Source organism: Hippocampus zosterae, chromosome 14 (genome assembly GCF_025434085.1).
Source record: "Hippocampus zosterae strain Florida chromosome 14, ASM2543408v3, whole genome shotgun sequence".
In the NCBI taxonomy this organism is placed as follows: Eukaryota; Metazoa; Chordata; class Actinopteri; order Syngnathiformes; family Syngnathidae; genus Hippocampus; species Hippocampus zosterae.
Genome location: NC_067464.1, coordinates 16,126,514 through 16,145,864, shown reverse-complemented (window position 1 = coordinate 16,145,864; position 19,351 = coordinate 16,126,514). Strand labels below are relative to the sequence as shown.

The 19,351-nt window shown below is 43.6% G+C and overlaps 1 protein-coding gene across 2 annotated transcripts; it reads right to left on the bottom strand.

The window, feature by feature from the left end:
* Positions 1–1,178: 1,178 nt before the first annotated feature.
* jkamp (jnk1/mapk8 associated membrane protein) lies at positions 1,179–18,350 on the bottom strand. Of its 2 annotated transcripts, none has more exons than XM_052085844.1 (7): positions 18,218–18,350; positions 17,475–17,557; positions 13,102–13,256; positions 8,870–9,076; positions 3,691–3,872; positions 3,510–3,586; positions 1,179–2,889 (listed from the first exon to the last, which is right to left on the bottom strand). In XM_052085844.1, the coding sequence occupies exons 1-7, from the start codon at positions 18,222–18,224 to the stop codon at positions 2,671–2,673; spliced, it is 930 nt and encodes a 309-aa protein (XP_051941804.1). In that variant the 5' UTR covers positions 18,225–18,350; the 3' UTR covers positions 1,179–2,670. The 2 variants fall into 2 exon arrangements, with proteins under 2 accessions (XP_051941804.1, XP_051941805.1); XM_052085845.1 differs by having other exon boundaries at positions 17,475–17,554.
* Between the last annotated feature and the right edge of the window lie 1,001 nt (positions 18,351–19,351).

Here is a 19,351-nt window from a genome sequence, read left to right as displayed (position 1 = left end):
CCTCCAGGTATCACTGTCATTGCCCACGTGAGCATTGAAGTCCCCCAGCAGAACAAGGGAGTCCCCAGCAGGAGTACTCTCCAGCACACCCTCCAGGGACTCCAAAAAGGGTGGGTATGCTGAGCTGCTGTTTGGTGCATATGCACAAACAACAGTCAGGACCCGTCCACCCACCCGAAGGCGGAGGGAGGCAACCCTCTCGTCTACCGGTGTGAACCCCAATGTACAGGCACTGAGCCGGGGGGCAATGAGTATGCCCACACCTGCTCTTCGCCTCTCACCGTGAGCAACTCCAGAGTGGAAGAGAGTCCAACCCCTCTCGAGAGAACTGGTACCAGAACCCAGGCTGTGTGTGGAGGCAAGTCCGACTATATCCAGTCGGAAATTCTCTGCCTCACACACCAGCTCGGGCTCCTTCCCTGCCAGAGAGGTGACATTCCATGTCCCAAGAGCTAGCTTCTGTAGCCGAGGATCGGACCGCCAGGGTCCCCGCCTTTGGCTGCCGCCCATCTCACATTGCACCCGACCTCTTTGGCCCCTCTCATGGGTGGTGAGCCCATGGGAAGGGGGACCCATGTTGCCTCTTCGGGCTGTGCCCCATGGGTGTAAGCCCGGCCACCAGGCGCCTGCCAACGAGCCCCACCTCCAGGCCTGGCTCCAGAGGGGGGCCCCGGTGACCCGCGTCCGGGCAAGGGAAACCTAGATCCATTTATTTCGATCATCATTGGGGTCTTTGAGCCGTGCTTTGTCTGGCCCCTCACCTAGAACCTGTTTGCCATGGGTGACCCTGCCAGGGGCATAAAGCCCAAGACAACTTAGCTTCTAGGATCATTGGGACACACAAACCCCTCCACCACGGTAAGGTGACGACTCACGGAGGGGTGTTGTAAACAAATTGCCACAAATTAATATTTTATTTCTGGTGGGTTTTATTGTAGTTCCTGTAGTTGGAGGACACCAAGTCCCTGGAAAAGACGCCTTGCTGGTATGACAGGGTCACAGATCATTTTCTTGAAAAGGAAGGGAGAGTAGAATTCACGTATAAATCAACGGACACATTTCATTATGTCGGCCAAAATTGAGCTCCCTCTTTGACAGACCAGCATCCGCCACTGTTCACCACCATAAACTTAGGACACTCACATACTCTTAGACTAGCAAAGAAAAATGGCACACTGTCAGTGTTTTAACCTCATTTTTGAAATAACAGAAGACTGTGTCGTATAAACCTGGGGAAAAAACACGTATCTTAGTCAACTCAACTTTACAGTACAGGAATATATAGCACTTACACACCACTACAGTTGTACATAACACCAAAAATAACAATCCAATGATAAATACCTATAAAAAAATCTCCATTCAGAACAATAGTTTCCTTCACAGCGGCACTTCAGATACAAAAGTTGCAGTTCCATGTCCTTTTGCTGCATGGCTATTTGAAGTCTCCTTTCATTTTGGGACTTAAATGTCCTGACATTTAATTTTTTTAATTAAATTTACTCTCTCTTGAACCATTGAGATGTTCACACGACTATCACAAACTGTGACTATATGTACACATGTAACATGTGCATGTACATGAACATGTAAGGAAACATTTACAGTCCAAGAATTCAAAAATGGACATTCATGATTATTTGGCTTCAAGCTACATGAAATTTGACCTTGGTTTATTGGAGACAAAATATTCTGATATCCGTGTCAGTCCCCATCTTATAAAGTCACAGAGACAATACAGTAATTCCTCTTTTATCGTGGGGGTTACGTTTCAAAAATAACCCATGAGAAGTGAAATCCGTGAAGTAGGATTTATTTTTTTAAAAAGCCAAAAAATGTGAGAGGAACGAAATTTCAAATGTGCTGTATGTGAACAGGCCAGCGATCCCGGGGCGTGCAGCCATGTATTAATGATTAGACAATTAAGGATGGAAGAGACACTGCTTCTTTTTTCTAAAAAGCCTTCTATCTATCTATCTCTCTCTCTCTCTCTGCCGCCCCCCCTACCTCACTGCCTCCCTCCTTCTCTCTATTTCAGCCACACACATACACACACACCCGCGCACGCACACAAACGTGCCCCACGTGGGCGTTCGCACGTGAGCTGAGCGCACTAAAACAGACACCCACACACACACACACACACACACTGTAAACAACACTTGTCATCAAAGATTAAAGAGTAACCCACGTGATAAGACAGAAGGGCGGGTGCTGGGCGGGGCTGAGAAGATGCACAGCCATGTTGATTGGCTGTGCATCTTCTCAGCCCCCTCCCTCCCCGCCACCCCACGTGGGATAGTGCTGTCATTGATGGATGTCGGCGCTGGGAACCAATCAAGTTACAGCCATGCACAAAACCTCTGAGTCATTCCGCAATTTTTTCGAATACAGTACTTTGGGGGAAAAAAACGTGATGCACCGAAGTTGCGCGAAACGAACCACGATAGAGCGAGGGATCACTGTATTTGCATTATTTATACTGGAATTAACGTACATATTTCCGTGACTCTTCTGTAAATGACAGGTTTCAAGACATGCGTGACAGTGTACATCTATTTTGTTCACAGAAATTATCCAGAAAATATATATACTTGCATAAGAACATGACACAACCGTGGGGTAAGAGGCTATAACATACATCTGGTTTCGAAACCATTACTTGGAGTTTCAGTGTCCGCTCCCACCCTCTGACAGAATGCGACTTGGCTCTGTGAACTTAGCTGTAGCAATGTAGAACAACGCAGGACCGGGCACCAAGGCCAATAGTGGCAAGTCCTGCTCCAGTTTGTCCAGGTGTGAGATCGAGATGATGCCATACGCGTGGAGCAACCAGTGACTGAACAGGATGACCAAGCGCTTCTTCTTGGCAACCAGGTTCTTGAAGGACTGTTTGGAAAGTGACAGAACACAAAGAGAGAAAAGAAACCATCTCGCTAGCGTTAGCAACCCTGAACAACAACATGAATCTGAGAGCTTAACAAGGCCAAAACAAAACACTGTTAAATTTTAGATAATACAAAGTCTATAAAACAGACCGTTAAAGTGTTGTAAATTAGTACTGCAGACAGAACACTGTTGATCATTACAAAATAAAGTGCTGAAATAAACATCAATCGCTTCTAGTAGGCTACAGAGGACACAGCAGCTATGATGACTTCATGTCTCGTACGCGGGGTGGTGTTCTTGAGTTTAGTTTGGTTTGGTGAAGAGCTTTGCTATGGCTCACCTTACTGCTAACGCTTTCGGTGCTAACATTAGCTGTAGCTGCACTCGCGACTGGGTGCTTTGCATTGATGTAGGGGGCTAAACTTGAACTGCTTCGGTGGTAAGCAAAGTCCTTCCAAATTAGGCACAACACTCTACCTTCATCAATAGTGCCGTCAGGGCGTTTTTGGAATGCATATTTTCCATTCATTGGGTCGAGAACTCTCTCAAGCTCCTCCATTTTTACCTCTCCTCTCCTATATGTACAGTATGTACAGTGCATAGAGTACAAATATTCTTACCTGTATCTCAGAGGCAGACATGTATACGGCCAGAGTGACGAGGGAGAGGACGAGTATTATATAGGGAAACGCATAATCTGAAACAAACAAATGGTCATGTAAAATACCCCTAACAGAGCATGATTTGAGTGATGGTCAAAATGATCTGAGGAACAGCAGAGGAGCAGAAGAGCATACTCACAGAGCAATCCACCCCCAACAGCCTGGAGCACAGTCAGGATTGGGAAGAAGTACAGAGCAGCATAGATGCTCTTAAATCGATCAGATTTGCCCAGACCACATGCTATCTTTTTAACCAACAGAGGGCGCAGTAGCATCATCAGCACCAAGCAGAAGGCATAGTAGATTAACACGATGGTATAGCTGAGAAAGAAAATTCAGAAAAAAACTCAATTAGACTTACATTTGACTCATTTCTGACTGATATGTTTTTGTACACGTGTTCTTTGCAAATCCACTGACACTTTTTTGTCTGCAACATGCACAAGTTCTCCACTGGTGCGCTAAAGGTGCTTATTTGTCATAAAATGAGTGCAGTGGTATCTCTACTTATGAACATCTCCTCATATGAATTTTTCAAGTTACGAAATGCCTCCACGGAAAATATTGTTTCTTGTTGCGAAAGAAATTTCAAGATATGAAAGGTAAAAATACAGTATGGACTGCTACTCGCAGCTCTGAATTTCCTGAACACTACATACTTATAGCTGCTCGGCCATTAGCTTTTACCAAGCATCATCCTGGCATCCATCCCATTGGCTAAGAGGGTCTTCTACCCCTAAGTGTCTGTGTGTATTGATAGATGATATACTGTTTGTCTTTGCAGCGTTGCTTCATTTGCCCCTCTGGCCATGAGGCGTTCTGATTGTTTTACGTAAATGTGAATCACGCAGAAAGTGTTCACCAGTCGGGGGATCGCTCACTCGGCTGATGTTTGCCTTGGACATTTTTGAAGGATTGTTAAAAGCATACAAAAGCAAACATCCTTACATCAGTTCTTGACAAAACACCAGTCAAAAAGTACCTCTTCTGAGAGAGAATATGTACTAGAGAGGGCAAAAAAACGATGAGGCTGCAGTTAAAAGTAAATGTCCATCATTTTTATTCTTTGTCTTTTACATTATACACAATTCTCATTTATCGTGTGATAATGTATTTATTTATTGTAACATGCATTTGTTACATATTTTGAAGCATTTTTATAATTCAAACATTTATGTCTGAATGGTGCGGGGCTTGGAATGGATTAGGGCAGGGGTGCCCATTACGTCAATCCTGATCGGCCGGTAGATCTAGGACTCGTCCCAGTCAGATCCGAAAGGTGTAGAGGAGAAAAAAAAAAAACATTTGTGTGTCTTTGTACATGTTAGTAATTTATATATTTTTTGTGTTAATCTACACTGCATCCTAATCATCCTATCAGTCTCATTTTCCCCCAAAAATGGCAATTTCCCCCCAAAGCAGGTAAATCTTTAACCTACAGAGGCGCGTGACGTACGTCAGTGGAAGTTGTTAGCACTCAGCAGTTTTCAAATGCAGCTCGTGATCAGAGCCGCTGCACTATACAGTAAATATTACCATCCCCGGAATTCTATGAAAAGGAATATCCTTCACCCGTAATTAAAAACCTATTCATTAACATTTTGACTACGATATTACGCGTTACCAGAACTTACGTAAGCGGAAATTCCACTAGCCGTATCACGGATGGATGCGTAATGCCGCGGGAGCTTAAATACACGCAACTCCCACCCGATGCGACGGAAAAGACACCACGCTGAGACACGTTTTCACTTCGTGTTTTTTGATCATCAGAATCGAAATGACAACGTGTAAGTGACTTTTATTGGCGTGCATTTTACTGTAATTGCGAAAGATTTTACCTTTATTCACTTACGTCGTGTAGATCATGGCATCGAAACATAGAAGAACTGTAACGACTGTGAAATGCATCCGTTTTAGCGAGGCTGAACACAAAGTAAAAAACATCCAGCAGACACTTGGAGTCGGAAAGACGCAAATCTACGAAACTTTAAAAAACAAGGCATCGATTCAACTCCTGATGACAAGCCACCATCCAGCAAGGAAGCAATGCAAATGGCAACAAAAATCCTTCAACATGCACAAGAATTACCAGACATCGGTGATCAACGGGACAGTTACTTGCAACTAGCAAGAAAACTGTATGACACGCAGGCAAACATTGTCATAAACCAAAGAATGCACCCAACAAAACAATCCAAAATAGACACTTTTTTCCCCAAGACAGAAAAAAATAAGCATTAAAATACTGTACGTATTTTACTGTTGTGATTTTTTGGATCCACCTGTATTGCAGTTTTTGTTCTATAAACAGTTTTTGGACAGTGTTGTTACACGTGCATTTTATCAACATACTTGTAGCTTCATAAAGGACATGTACCATGCTCATTTCACAAATGAGGAATTTATGTTATCAGGACAAATTGTACAGCGCAAACACGAGTCCGTACAAAAGATTATTTACTGTATCCTTCATCATCATTATTCTCATTCAGAGTTTGCTTCGTGTAACAATTCACCGAGCGCACGGGCAAAGAATAGGAATCTAGAGGGCTGAGGGAAGCACTTCAAAAAGGTACGTGTGAGCTATGATAGTCAACAGGCTGCAAAAGTGCATCGCTTGCTTCCGTGTTTGGCTTCTCATCATGGCGTGGGCGTGGGCGTGCGCGTGCGCGTGGGCGTGGGCGTGGGCGTGGGCGTGGGCGTGGGCGTGGGCGTGGGCGTGGGCGTGCGCGTGCGCGTGCGCGTGCGCGTGCGCGTGCGTGTGCGTGTGCGTGTGTGTGTGTGTGTGTGTGTGTGTGTGCGCGTGCGCGGTAAGGGGCGATCCCGGGAGGTTGGTTGAACGAAAAGTCGATCTTTGGTCCAAAAGGTTTGGGTACCCGTGGATTAGGTCATTTACAAAATTTTCTTCCAGAACATATTAATTATGTCAGTAGAGGTACCAGGTTATTTTTGCTTTATCTTCTCCATTTTTAGAGGTAACATTGGAGTAGAAAGAACCGATCAATGTTCATCATGCTAACATTAACCTCGTCATCTACCTCAAGAGCGAGTCAATCGTATTTGATTCTCCAACTATAGACACACAAACTTGTCTCTAGTTGCACATATTTTAAGATAGTTTTACAAAAATGTTAACATGATATCAAATTTGTCAAAGAGTAATGGTAGGTGCTCTTGTAAATGTGAGATGTTGGAACTTCTGCACATCTTTTCTCTTAACAAGTAGCGATGCCCAAAAAACTTCCCAAACAACTGGGGCCCGAGTGACTCTTTCCTGGCCTTACCTGAGCGTCTGAAAAAGCAATGTGAGTCCCCTTTGCCAAGATCTCACCATCTGTGGGAGGGGCCAAAGGGGTCAGGTGCCCTGTGAGCTGAACGGCGGCAAATGACTAGGGGCCTTGGCGGTCTGATCGCAGCTCGGGAAACTAGATCTAGAGACATAGAATGTCATCTCGAGCTGGTGTGTGAAGTAGAGAGTTTCTGACTAAATGCAGTCAGACTCGTCGACACACAGCTTGGGCTCTCATGCATTCCTCTCGACAGGGATGGAAGATTCTGAGAGAGGCGTCGAGCAGGTGTGGGCATAATTATTGCCCCCCGGTTTTGTGCCTGTACGTTGGGGTTCACCCTGTTGAACGAGAGGGTATCCTCCCTCCACCTTCGGTTGGGGAGACGGGTCCTAACCATTGTTTGTGCCAATGCACCAAACAGCAGCTCAGAATACCTGATTCCCTGGAGGGAGAACGCTTCCCCTGGGGACCGCATCGTTATGCGGGGTGTCTTCAATAAATATGTGAGCAATAACAGTGAGAATGGCGTGATTGCGAGGGATGGCCTCTCCGAAAGTTTCAGATCGGAGTTCCAAAAGGCTCTGAATGTTATCGGGCTGTCCTGGTTGACACGCCTCCACAACATCACATGGAACGTGTTACTGGATTGGCAGACCCTCTTTTCAAGAAAGGGGACCTGAGACTGTGTTTCAATTATAGAGGCATCACATAACTCAACTTCCTGATATTATCTATTCAGGGGTGCTGGAGAGGAGAGTATGTCACGAGGTCGAATCTCTGATTTGGGAGAAGAAATTTGTTTTTTTGGCCAGGCTGTGGGACAATAGGCAAAGTCCTCAAGGGTACATGGGAGTTTGCCCAACCAGTCACCATGTATTTAGTGGACTTGTCGAAGGCGTTTGACCGTGTCTCTTGGCAAGTTCTATGGTGGATGCTTTTTGGAATATGTACCAGTCCGCATTGTCAGATTCACTTTCAGTGAGGGTTGGACTGCACCAAAGCTGCCCCTTGTCACCTATTCTGTTCATAACTTTTAGAGACAGAATTTCTCGGCGCAGCTGAGGAGATTAGGGGGGCCGGTTTAGTTGGCACAGAATTGCACCTCTGTTTTTTGCAGATGATGATGTTCTCTCGGCTTCAAGCTGTGATCCTCAGCCGAATGTGAAGCTGATGAAATAAAAATGAGCGCCTCCAAATCTGAGACCATGCTCCTCAGTCGTAAAAGCATGAAGTGCCCTCTCCAGGTTAGGGATGAGATTTTGCCCCAAATAGAGGAGTTCAAGTATGTTGGGGTCTTGTTTACAAGTGACGGTAGGATGGAGCGTAAGATCGATAGACAGTTCGGCACAGTGTCTGCTGCAATGAGGACTTTGTATCGATCTGTCGTGGTGAAGAAAGAGCTGAACTGAAGAGCGAAGCTCTCGATTTAGCGGTCGATCTTCGACCCTACCCTTACCTATGCCCAAGGGCTATGGGTAGTGACCGAAATAACAAGATCCCGGATACAAGATGCCGAAATGAGCGTCCCCCGCAGGTTGTCTGAGCTTTGCCTTAGAGGTAGGGTGAGACGTTCAGTAATTCGGGAAGGGCTTAGAGTCAAGCCACTGCTCCTCCACATTGAGAGGAGCCAGATGGGGTGGTTCGAGCATCTGATTAAGATGCTTCTTGGACACCTCCCAAGTAAGAAGTTTTGGGCATATCCCACCAGCAGGAACCCCCGCGGACGATCCGGGACATGCTGCAAAGATTACGTCTCCTGTCTGGCATGGGTATGGGTTATTGGCCCATTTCAATTTTGGGGTTGATCCTTTTGTTTTCACACAGTTCTTGGAGTAAAAGTAATTCTACACTTTTTGTGAAGCATACTTTTATTCTCTGACAGATACTGAAATACGACCACTATGAAATAATGGCATTGCTGGTAATGTAAAATGATTTAAATTGATTTTTTCTTGTAAAAATTTGTTTTCAGTTGAAAAATAGGATGTGGCGGTTTGAGAAGGAAGATTTGCAGTCAGGACTTACAGTGGGTAGACAGCCTCTTGGGTGCAGTGTAAAGTGTTGATGTAGTCTGGGCTGGGATTATACAGCATGGTGTACCAGTCCGACAGCATCTGGACTCGACAGGAGTTGATACTGAGCATCCCTATTGGCTCTGTGACCAACAGCGTAACCACAGCAGACACGCTGCACTCCAACAAGGCTGTGATGTGCTGTAGCAAAGCACTGGAACTGAAGTCAGAAAATGAAAGACGTTATTAATGGTTTGGCATCCCCAACAACAATCAAGCGGAACCTGTGAGATTCAACACAATCTGTTTGGTGATGTTCATTGATGTCAATTCAGTCGCAGGCCTGAGGATTTGGGAAATTCACGGGAACTGTTTTTCAGTTACGTCAGATTACCGAATGGGAAACCACGGTCACTAATTTTACGTTCCATAAACATTCATCATGGGAACCCATTTTTCTATTTTGACTGATATTCCGAATTCTGAAACTCAAAAGTATAATGTTTCAAGGCTAAATGTTTGAAAACTTTGTTTTCAAACAGTGTACGTTATATGTTATGATGTATGTTAATTGTTATGCAGTAACAATTAACATACATCAGCAGCTGTGTACTCCAAGTTTATTCAAAAGAATGAATGGATAATAGCAATGAATAGTAATAGCATTACTACACGTTGTGGCGAATGTTTTATTCATAAAGCTACCCTGCTACAACAAGTAAATTATAGAATAACCAAAACTGTTTCATCATATTTTTCATAGCGATTAGCTTATAGATCTAATGACCAACTTGCCTCGTAATCGTGCCTCTCGTCGTATCTCGCTCTCGTATTCTGCGCATACGTCACAGGTCAGGTGAGTTTAGTGATACGCCCTTCGGACGATTCATACGAAAAATCAGACTAGCATACCCATTTCCTCTTCTCCTTTCGGCTTGTCCCTTTTCAGGGGTTGCCACAGCAAGTCATTAATTTCCATCTTTCCCTGTTCTCTGCATCACCCATTCTGACTCCAACTACCTGCATGTCTTCCCTCACGGCATCCATGAGTCTCCTCTTTGGCCTTCCTCTCAGTCTCCTACCTGGTAGCTCCATCTCTAACATTCCCCTACCAATGTATCCACCGTCACTCCTCTGTACATGTCCAAACCATCTCAGTCTGGCCTCTCTAACTTTTTCTCCAAACTTTCCTGTCTGAGTTGTCCCTCTGATGACCTCATTTCTGATCCATCCTGTCCATCCTTGTCACTCACTCCTAAGGAGAATCACAGCATCTTTAACTCAGCCACCTCTAACTCTGCCTCCTGTCTTTTGCCAAATGCTAGTGTCTCTAGACCGTCAAGTCAAGTCAACAGTATTTATAGAGCACTTTCAAACAGCCATCGCTGCATACAATGTGCTGTACATGGAGCAATTTAACATGCACAATAAACAATAAGACAAATCGGTAATAAAGGCAGTAGAAAGCACCAAGCTGTAAAATCAAGAACAAATCTAAGTCATGCTGAGTCGAACGCCAAAGAATACAAGTGAGTTTTGAGGAGGGCTTCAAAGATGGGCAGCGAGGAGGCTTGCCAAATGTTCAGTGGGAGGTCATTCCAGAGAGAGGGACCAGCAACAGAAAAGGCTCAATCCCCTCTGAGCCTCAGTTTAGTTCTTGGTACTTCTAACAAAGACTGGTCCACAGACCTGAGGCGCCGGGCAGGTGTGTAGGGGCGGATGAGCTCAGAGAGGTTAGGTGGCGCGAGATTATTCAGAGATTTGAAAACAAAGAAGAGGATCTTGAAAATAACTCTAAAATGAATGGGGAGCCAGTGAAGGGATGCCAGAGTAGGAGTTGTATGCTCCCTCTTACGAGTACCAGTCAAGAGGCGAGCAGCGGGATTCTGGACCAGCTGAAGGCGCTTAATGGAGGACTGGCTGACTCCAAAGTACAGGGCATTGCAGTAATCCAGCCGGGATGTGACAAAGGCATGAATTACTGTCTCAAAGTGTTCATGTGAGAGGAGAGGTTTTATTTTGGCCAGCTGTCTAAGCCGTGCATCATGGCTGGTCTCACAACTGTTCTGTAAACCTTTCCCTTCACCTTAGCTGAGGCCCTTTTATCACAATTCACTCCTGACACTTTTCTCTAGCTGTTCCATCCTGCCTGCACTCTATTCTTCACTTCTCTTCCACAGTCTCCGCTACTCTGCACTGTTGATCCTGGGTACTTAAATTCCTGTAACTTCGCCACCTCTGCTCCCTGTAACCTCACCGTTCCACCGGTCTCCCTTTCATTTATGTACTCTGTCTTACTTAAACTGACCTTCATTCCTCTTCTCTCTAGTGCAAACCTCCACCTTTCTAGGTTTTCTTGTAGCTGTTGCCTACTCTCACTACAGATCACAATATCATCTGCAAACATCATAGTCCAGGGCGTCTCCTGTCTGACCTCATCTGTCAATCTACCCATCACCCTAGCAAACAAGAAGGGGCTCAGGGCCGATCCTTGATGCAGCCCTACCTCCACTTTGAAGTCTTCTGTCCGTCCAACTGCACACTTCACCACTGTTGTACTATTCTCATACATGTCCTGAACCAACCTAACGTACTTCTCTGCAACGCCTGACTTCCTCATACAGAACCATAATTCATCTCTTGGCACTCTGTCATAAGCCTTCTCTAAATCTATAAATACACAGTGCAGCTCCTTCCTACCTTCCCTGTACTTCTCCATCAGCATCCTCAGGGCATTCCCATTTCTTAAATGTCGTAATTAGTAGACCTTTGTGAGTTTTTTTTCGCCGGCATCTCAAACTTTTATCCGTGCAATTCCTCAGTTTTCAGTGTTCACATAACGTTATCTGTTCCGCCCCCTCCCCCACCCCAACAGTGAAAACAAAAAAAACCCCGAAAGTAAATCAGAAGAAACACACTCACACCACACCACAAACACCCATACAGGCACAGTGAAATCGCGTAGATCACACAGGAGAGATTCGATTGCGTACAGTCAACTCGTGTGCAGTGACTTTTATGGTTAAAAAATTTCTCTATACCGTCAAAATAACGCCACGGAAACGACATGCTACCCGTAACAATCGTTCCCGTGAAATCCTCAGGCCTGCCGTAGTTTTTTGTTTTTTGACTGAGAAATTTCCTTGCATCCCAAAAACGCACATTATTTGGAACTGTGCATCCCTCGGGAAAAGTATGCGTCTCAGACGCGGGACGCGGAGGTAACGAGATGGCTGCCTAAATACATGGGATTGAATGTGTGAAGTCTGAAAAAACATATAAATATGTCTTTGGGAGTGAATGAGTTAATGAAGCGGCCTATATAAAGATTTTTCTAATGGCTGCCAGTTAGCACTCGAGCATAAAAGGAAGAAGAGTGAGACGAGTTGATATATATATGTAGAGGAAGATGGTATTATCTGTCACATTGAAAACAACCGGCCATGAGAGGATGCATCTGTTTTGAGCTGCACTGCAAGCACCTTGGATTACTATGCCCCACCCCCAAAAAAACCTGCCGGATTACTATCCCCCCCCCCCCAAAAAAATGCGAAAGATATTGTCGTGAAAGTTGACAAGAAAGCACAGATGGTAGAAAGCCTAATGAATAAATGGTTGACCAAGTGTTTCAGTGAGCGAAGATTGTTTCATTGAAAAAAAAGCATTATTTGACGGTGAAGTGACTTTTATGGGAGGTTTTTTTAACCAGCCCTGTTAGTGGTGTTTTACTGGCGTGGTGCTGCCCCCAGAAGGGAGAATCTTTTGAGGATCGGGAGGACTGCTGGTTTGAAAGGTTTCAAAGAAGGCACCAATGCCAAAGCTATCTCAAAGTAGAGGAGGTTTATGGTGTCTGTCGACAATAATGTCCAGACATCCCTTACCCCAAAGATTATCTCATTCCACGGGAAGGTTAGCTCTAATGAGCTCTTTTGCCACAAGACGAGCATGTGGCGAATTGTTATGCAGGACAGTCGTTTCACTGACCACGTTTGGCGGCAACAACACACCCATGGAGCATCAACAGGGATACTCCACGTATAAAAATTTTGAACTGAAGAAGACTTTTAGATGAAAGGTGAAACCTCTTCAACATGAACACGTCCAGTTACCGCAATTTAAATTCGCAGATTACCATCACCCAGAAAGACTGCGTATCTAACTATACATACTGCAGTGCTGTTGTTAGTTGGTTCATAGTTTCAAGTTTTGCATTTGAGCAATTAGGCATTTTAAAATAATCCTCACCTCTTCTTACCAGAATACCACTCAATGAAGAACCAATGAAGCATGAGAGGTAGCATGGCCATGAAGCCGAGATAGAGCCAATCATAAAGTTGAGGAGACTCGGTGCAGCGTTCACACACTTTCTGGTGGTTGGCTCGCTCTCCACGAGGGCAAAACTGCAGTTGATCACAAAAACCACGATTACGTATGAACACCACACATTAATATAAACACACACACACACACACATGCACGCACACATACAGTATTTATACAGTGAGGCGAACAAGTATTTGATACACAGCTGATTTTTCAGGTTTTCCCCACTTACAAAGTGGGTCAAGGTCTGTAATTTGTATCGAATGTACTCTTCAACTAAGAGGGACTGAATCGAAAACAAAAATACAGAAAATCACTGTTGTTTTTTAAATAATGAATTTACATTTTTTTTGTACGAGTATTTGATCGCCCATCAACCAGTAATTTCTGCTCCCACTGATTTGTGAACCCCTCCTGTTCTGTCCTGTATTAACTTCACCTATTTGAACTTGTTACCTGTGTAAACGACATATGTCCACACACTCAATCAAACAAATTCCAACCTCTCCACAAAAGCCAAGTCCAGAACGCTGTGCAAGGACATCAGGGATAAAACTGTAGACCTGCAAAAGGCTGGGTTGGGCTACAGGACAAGAGGCAAGCAGCTTGGTGTGAAGGCAACGACTCTTGGTGCAATGATCAGAAAACGGAAGAAATTCAAGACGACGGTCAGTCTCCCTCGGTTTGAAGTGCCTTGCCAGATCTCTCTTCATGGGGCATCAATGATCCTGAGGACGTTGAGGGTTGAGCCCATCACGACACGGCAGGACCTGGTGAATGACCTAAATAGAACTGGGAGCACAGTGTCAAGGAAAACCATGAGTAACACACTCCACCATCATGACTTAAAATCCTGCGGCACATGCCCCCCTTGCATGTGCAGCAGGATTTTAATTCATGACGGCACTCAAGCCAGTGCATGTCAAGGCCCGTCTGAAGCTTGCCACTGACCATGATCCATGATCCAGAGGAGGAATGGGAGCAGGTCATGTGGTCTGATGAGAGAAGTCAAAATTCCTCTCACCATTTTTGGAGGAAGAGGAAGGATGAGTACAACCCCAAGAACACCATCCCAACTGTGAAGCATGGAGGTGGAAACATCATTCTTTGGGAACGCTTTTCTCCAAAGGGGACAGGACAACTGCACCGTATTGAGGGGAGGATGGATGGGCCATGTATCGTCAGCTCTTGGCCAACAATCTCCTTCCCTCAGTAAGAGCATTGAAAATGGGTCTTGGCTGGGGGGTTCCAGCATGACAGCGACCCAAAACACACAGCCAGGTCAACAAAGGAGTGGCTTCGGAGGAAGCATCTCAAGGTCCTGGAGCGGCCTAGCCAGTCTCCAAACCTGAATCCAATCGAAAATCTTTGGAGCAAGCTGAAAGTCCGTGTTGCCCAGCGACAGCTACGCAACCTGAACGCTCTGGAGTAGATCTGTATGGAGGAGTGGGCCAAACTCCCTGCTGCAGTGTCGAACAACCTGGTGAAGAACTATAGAAAACATCTGATCTTTGCAGGGATGAGAGTGGCTAGTGATGAAAAAATCTGAAAATCAGCTGGGGGTCTGGAGGCAACGCCCCGGATGGGGTGTCGGGGGGCAAAGCCCCCGGAAACTAATGGATTTTAGAGATTTTCAAGCCTTAAAACCATTCATTTTATCAACAAAATGTTAAATTTTTTGTCGAAATACCAATCCCCATTTGCTTACAAAATTGGCACTTTATACTTAACATGCTAAAGATGAAGTGTTAATGTACACACTACTTGAAACCTTCACAGAAAAAAAATCCCAAGATTGTTCACTATTCTTACAAGTGAAAATTTTACATTGACCTTTGTGCAATTCTGCTTATGCGTTCCGAGTGAGCACCAATGTGTAATGTCAAATTCGCTGCTCAAAATCAAAACTAAAAAAGGAAACACATTACTTGCCATTTTTAAGATTTGTTCATTACTGTACATTTGCTGATTCTTACCTCATACAGTGATAGTGAATTCCCAAACTGTTTACTACACAGTAAATATTCCCATCTCCGGAATTCTACGAACAGGAATTTGCTTCACCCGGAATAAAAAGCTATGCATTCACATTTTAACTACGATATTACATTTTACCGTAATTTTCTTATGCGGAAGTTCCACGATCCGTAACCCGGATGGAGACGGAAGGCTGCGGGAGCTTAATTCATTTTAAATACACGCAGCGCCCACCCGAAGCAACGGAAGACAAGTGTTCACTTCGCCGTTTTCTATCATCGGATTCGAAACAACGACGTGTAAGTGACTTTTTATTGGCGTGCGTTTTACTGTAATTGCGAACGATTTTAACTTTATTTACTTACGTCCTGTAGATCGCGGCACTAGCTTCAAAAGCAGAGCCCACTCGACAAAACGGGAGACACAACGGAAAAAACATGTTCGTTTCGACGTTTTCTATCATCGTATCCGAAACAACAACGTGGAAATGACTTTTTATTGCCGTGCATTTTACTGTAATTGCGAAAGATTTGAACTTTATTCGCTTATGTCCTGTAGATCATGGCATGGAAACGAAGAACCCAACAAAACAAAACAACCCAAAATAGCCTCATTTTTCCCAAGACGGAAAAAAAAAAAAATTAAATTAAAATAGTGTACGTACTGTACTGTGTTGTGATTTTTTTTTAATACTCTACACCTGTACTGTATACTGTACTGCAGTTTTTGTTATATAAATAGTTTTTGGACAGTATATTTTTGCATTTTATTGCCCGTGTTACACGTGCATTTTGTCAACATACTTGCAAGTTCATAAAGGACATGTACCATGGTCATTTCCCAAATAAGGAAATTATGTTATAAGACTAGAGAATATTTACTGTATATGGGTTATGAATGCATTTTATCCTATAAAATTGATGTCTATTTACAGTATAAACAACTATGTACAGTTTCATGATGTAGAATGTTTATTTTCTCTTCATTTTAAGCTTTTTTGCAAGAGCTAAAAGCCAGTTGGTCCTCTCCATCTTTTTCACTTTCTTTTTAGCCAACTCCTCTTGTTTTTTTCACATGCTCCAGCCTTGCTTTCTTCTGCTCCCTGTCCAATTCATCCTTTGCCTTTCTCTTGCGTGACTGTAAAGCTTTCCATCCTCTCGATCCGTATAGAATGACATCGTCACACACTGTACAGAGCTTTACCAGCAACATCGAGCTTTTTCACGAAAACTCCACACAAGCACAGACAAAGGTTCCTCTTTACTGGTTCCTACTGGGGACAGCGTCAGCTTTCTATCCAACCAGTCCCATCGAAACTTGTTTTTCAGATCCGCATCTATCTGACGCACTTTAGCTTCGTCACGAGTCTCGATATCATTTGGCATTTTGTTTAATACACGCTACATAAACGAGTAATTTCAATACACTACATCCCTTGTGCAAAACCATTCGCAATTTGCAGAAAAGGGGTTGAGGAAGGCGAACACGGATTGGTTGTGATTTTGCATTTGCTGATATAGCGACCAATCACAACAAGTAAAACATAGGTTACCTTGTATACAGGCTAAAACCAAACGCTTCGCAAGAAAAAAAAACTGTATTCAAAATGAATGTTTGCAAACTTTATTTGTAAACATTATGAGTCCAGCGTCTGCCGATGACAAGTAAGTCCGGCAGGCCAGAAATAACACCAGAAGCCCCCCCCCCCCCCCCCCCAGATTTTGAACAATATAAAAAAGGCCATTTTGACTGGAAAAAAAGCGGAAATTCGCCAAAAAGCAGAAAAATAGCATCCCTGTCTGTAATTTCAAAGGTTTCTCTAACAAATATTGAGTGCTGTTTGTGTGATGTATCAAATACTTTTGTTCTGCAATAAAATGCTAATTAATTATTTTAAAATCGTCTACTGTGATTTTTCAGATTTTTGTGTTACATTCTGTCCCTCATAGTTTTAGAGTACCTTTTGATAAAAATTACGGACCTCTACCTGCTTTATAAGTGGGAAAACTTCAAAAATCAGCAGTGTATCAAATACTTGTTCTCCCCACGAAATACACAAACAGACACACATCGTGTTTCAAGTCAAATCACGTCAACTGTATTTATAGAGCACTTTCAAACAGCCATCGCTGCATACAAAGTGCTGTACATGGAGCAATTTAACATATACAATAAACAGTAAAACTAATCGGTAATAAAGACGGTATAAAGCACCAAACAGTAAAACCAAGAACAAATCTAAGTCATGCTGAAGTCACTGTTAATTCACATACGCTTTTCAGTTCTTCACAAAAGATGTTTATATGGTTTATACTTACACCACAGTCTCTTTCCATTGACCCATTGAACATTATTCTGCCACAGTACAGGCCTGGGCATGTTGCACTCATGGCCACAGCTGCTATGGATAGATGGATGGAAATATTTTACTGATTACGAATACAAAATTCAACATGTTAATCCATGGTACATACATTCGGACAGTTGGTTTGAATCGGTACTATAAAGCATAAATGTGCAGCAGTATTTAAGAAAATAAAAAAAGTCGATTAATTGCCCAAATTACAACTGGTTCTGCTAAGCTAAATGTTGTGTGACAACACACAAATACCTACATTACAATGCCACTGTAAACCGCATATATCTAATAAGAAGAAAGATATTTTCTTCTTAAATTTAACTCAACATGTTTCATTACGACTACTACTAGCAATTCTATTCCTATGGTCTGTGGTACTGTGACCAACTGCAAAAGTGCAAATCAGCACGTTCAAAAAAAAAAAACAAGAACCGGTACACATATTCAGTCCTATTCGCTGGCTGCATTGCCTCAGCCTCATCAATAAACAATGACATTTGGTCAAATCCATGAATATATATAATTCGTAGATGTAGTGCTCGTGTTAAGAGACACTATCATAATGTACACAATTTCATCCGATTTAGCGATCCAGCACATCGATCATTCGAATATGGGTGACAGTTAACTACATAGTTTAGATAGACTCGGGTGAAAACAGCATATTTAAGCTTTTGACTGGTGTTAAGAAACAACACAAACCTATCATGGCAAATAATTCAACGCCTCCGGTGTTGAGGTAGTTGGTATTGAGACCTTCAAAAAGCGGAAACAGTTTTCAGCCACCTTCCGCTGCCATACGTAGCTTTGCACGTAGACGCCACTTTGAGTCATCCACTTGCTGCAATACGTCAGTCCTTCCGCCATATTAGGTGTGGGAGATAGGCCACAAATTAATGCAAGCAAGTGAACCGATATACAAAATGTACAAAGGTAATATGGCGGCCCGGTAGACCAGTGGTTAGCACGTCGGCTTCACAGTGCGGAGGTACCGGGTTCGATTCCAGCTCCGGCCTCCCTGTGTGGAGTTTGCATGTTCTCCCCGGGCCTGCGTGGGTTTTCTCCGGGTGCTCCGGTTTCCTCCCACATTCCAAAAACATGCGTGGCAGGCTGATTGAACACTCTAAATTGTCCCTAGGTGTGAGTGTGAGTGCGAATGGCTGTTGGTTTCTGTGTGCCCTGCGATTGGCTGGCAACCGATTCAGGGTGTCCCCCGCCTACTGCCCGAAGACAGCTGGGATAGGCTCCAGCACCCCCCGCGACCCTAGTGAGGATCAAGCGGCTCGGAAGATGAATGAATGAATGAACAAAGGTAATATCTATCCGTCAACACACGCACACGCACCTGCACGCACGCACGCGCGGACACAAAAAGGGGTGGTTCAACACTCGCAGAAATAAAATTAAAACCAACTTTTCATATTTTTTTCAGAATAGATCATTCCAAAATCAATTAAAATTATCTTCAATTGGGTCTTTATTAAAAACAATAATTAGTATCTGGATCTTTTTCATTTCAAGATTAATCTCATATTTTTCCGGCGCTGTCCGATAGCTAGAGATTTACGTCAGCAATACTCACTGTTACGCGATAACGTAAATTTGGAAGATTTGAATCGAATTTATTTAAAAGTCAAGTCTCCAAAATGTTTATGGCACAGTTCCTTCAACTTTGTTGGATTACTTCAGCAGGTCAAGGAGAGATAAAATCGTACATCCTTTCCAACATTGGAAAAGACAGCACCGTTTCAAAGGAATTCAATTCCACTTTTCCTAATTATTGCTGAAGTAAATCTCTAGATTGCACACTTTATACCTGGAAAACATTGTTTAGAA

What these genes read in the sequence shown, in the direction of transcription:
- jkamp (XM_052085844.1), bottom strand. An exon ending in TGGTATTCTGGTAAGAAGAG is followed by an intron (nt 9,077 to 13,101) that starts GTGAGGATTATT and finishes TTCTGACTTCAG; the next exon opens with TTCCAGTGCTTTGCTACAGC. An exon ending in CAAGAGGCTGTCTACCCACT is followed by an intron (nt 3,873 to 8,869) that starts GTAAGTCCTGAC and finishes TTTCTTTCTCAG; the next exon opens with CTATACCATCGTGTTAATCT.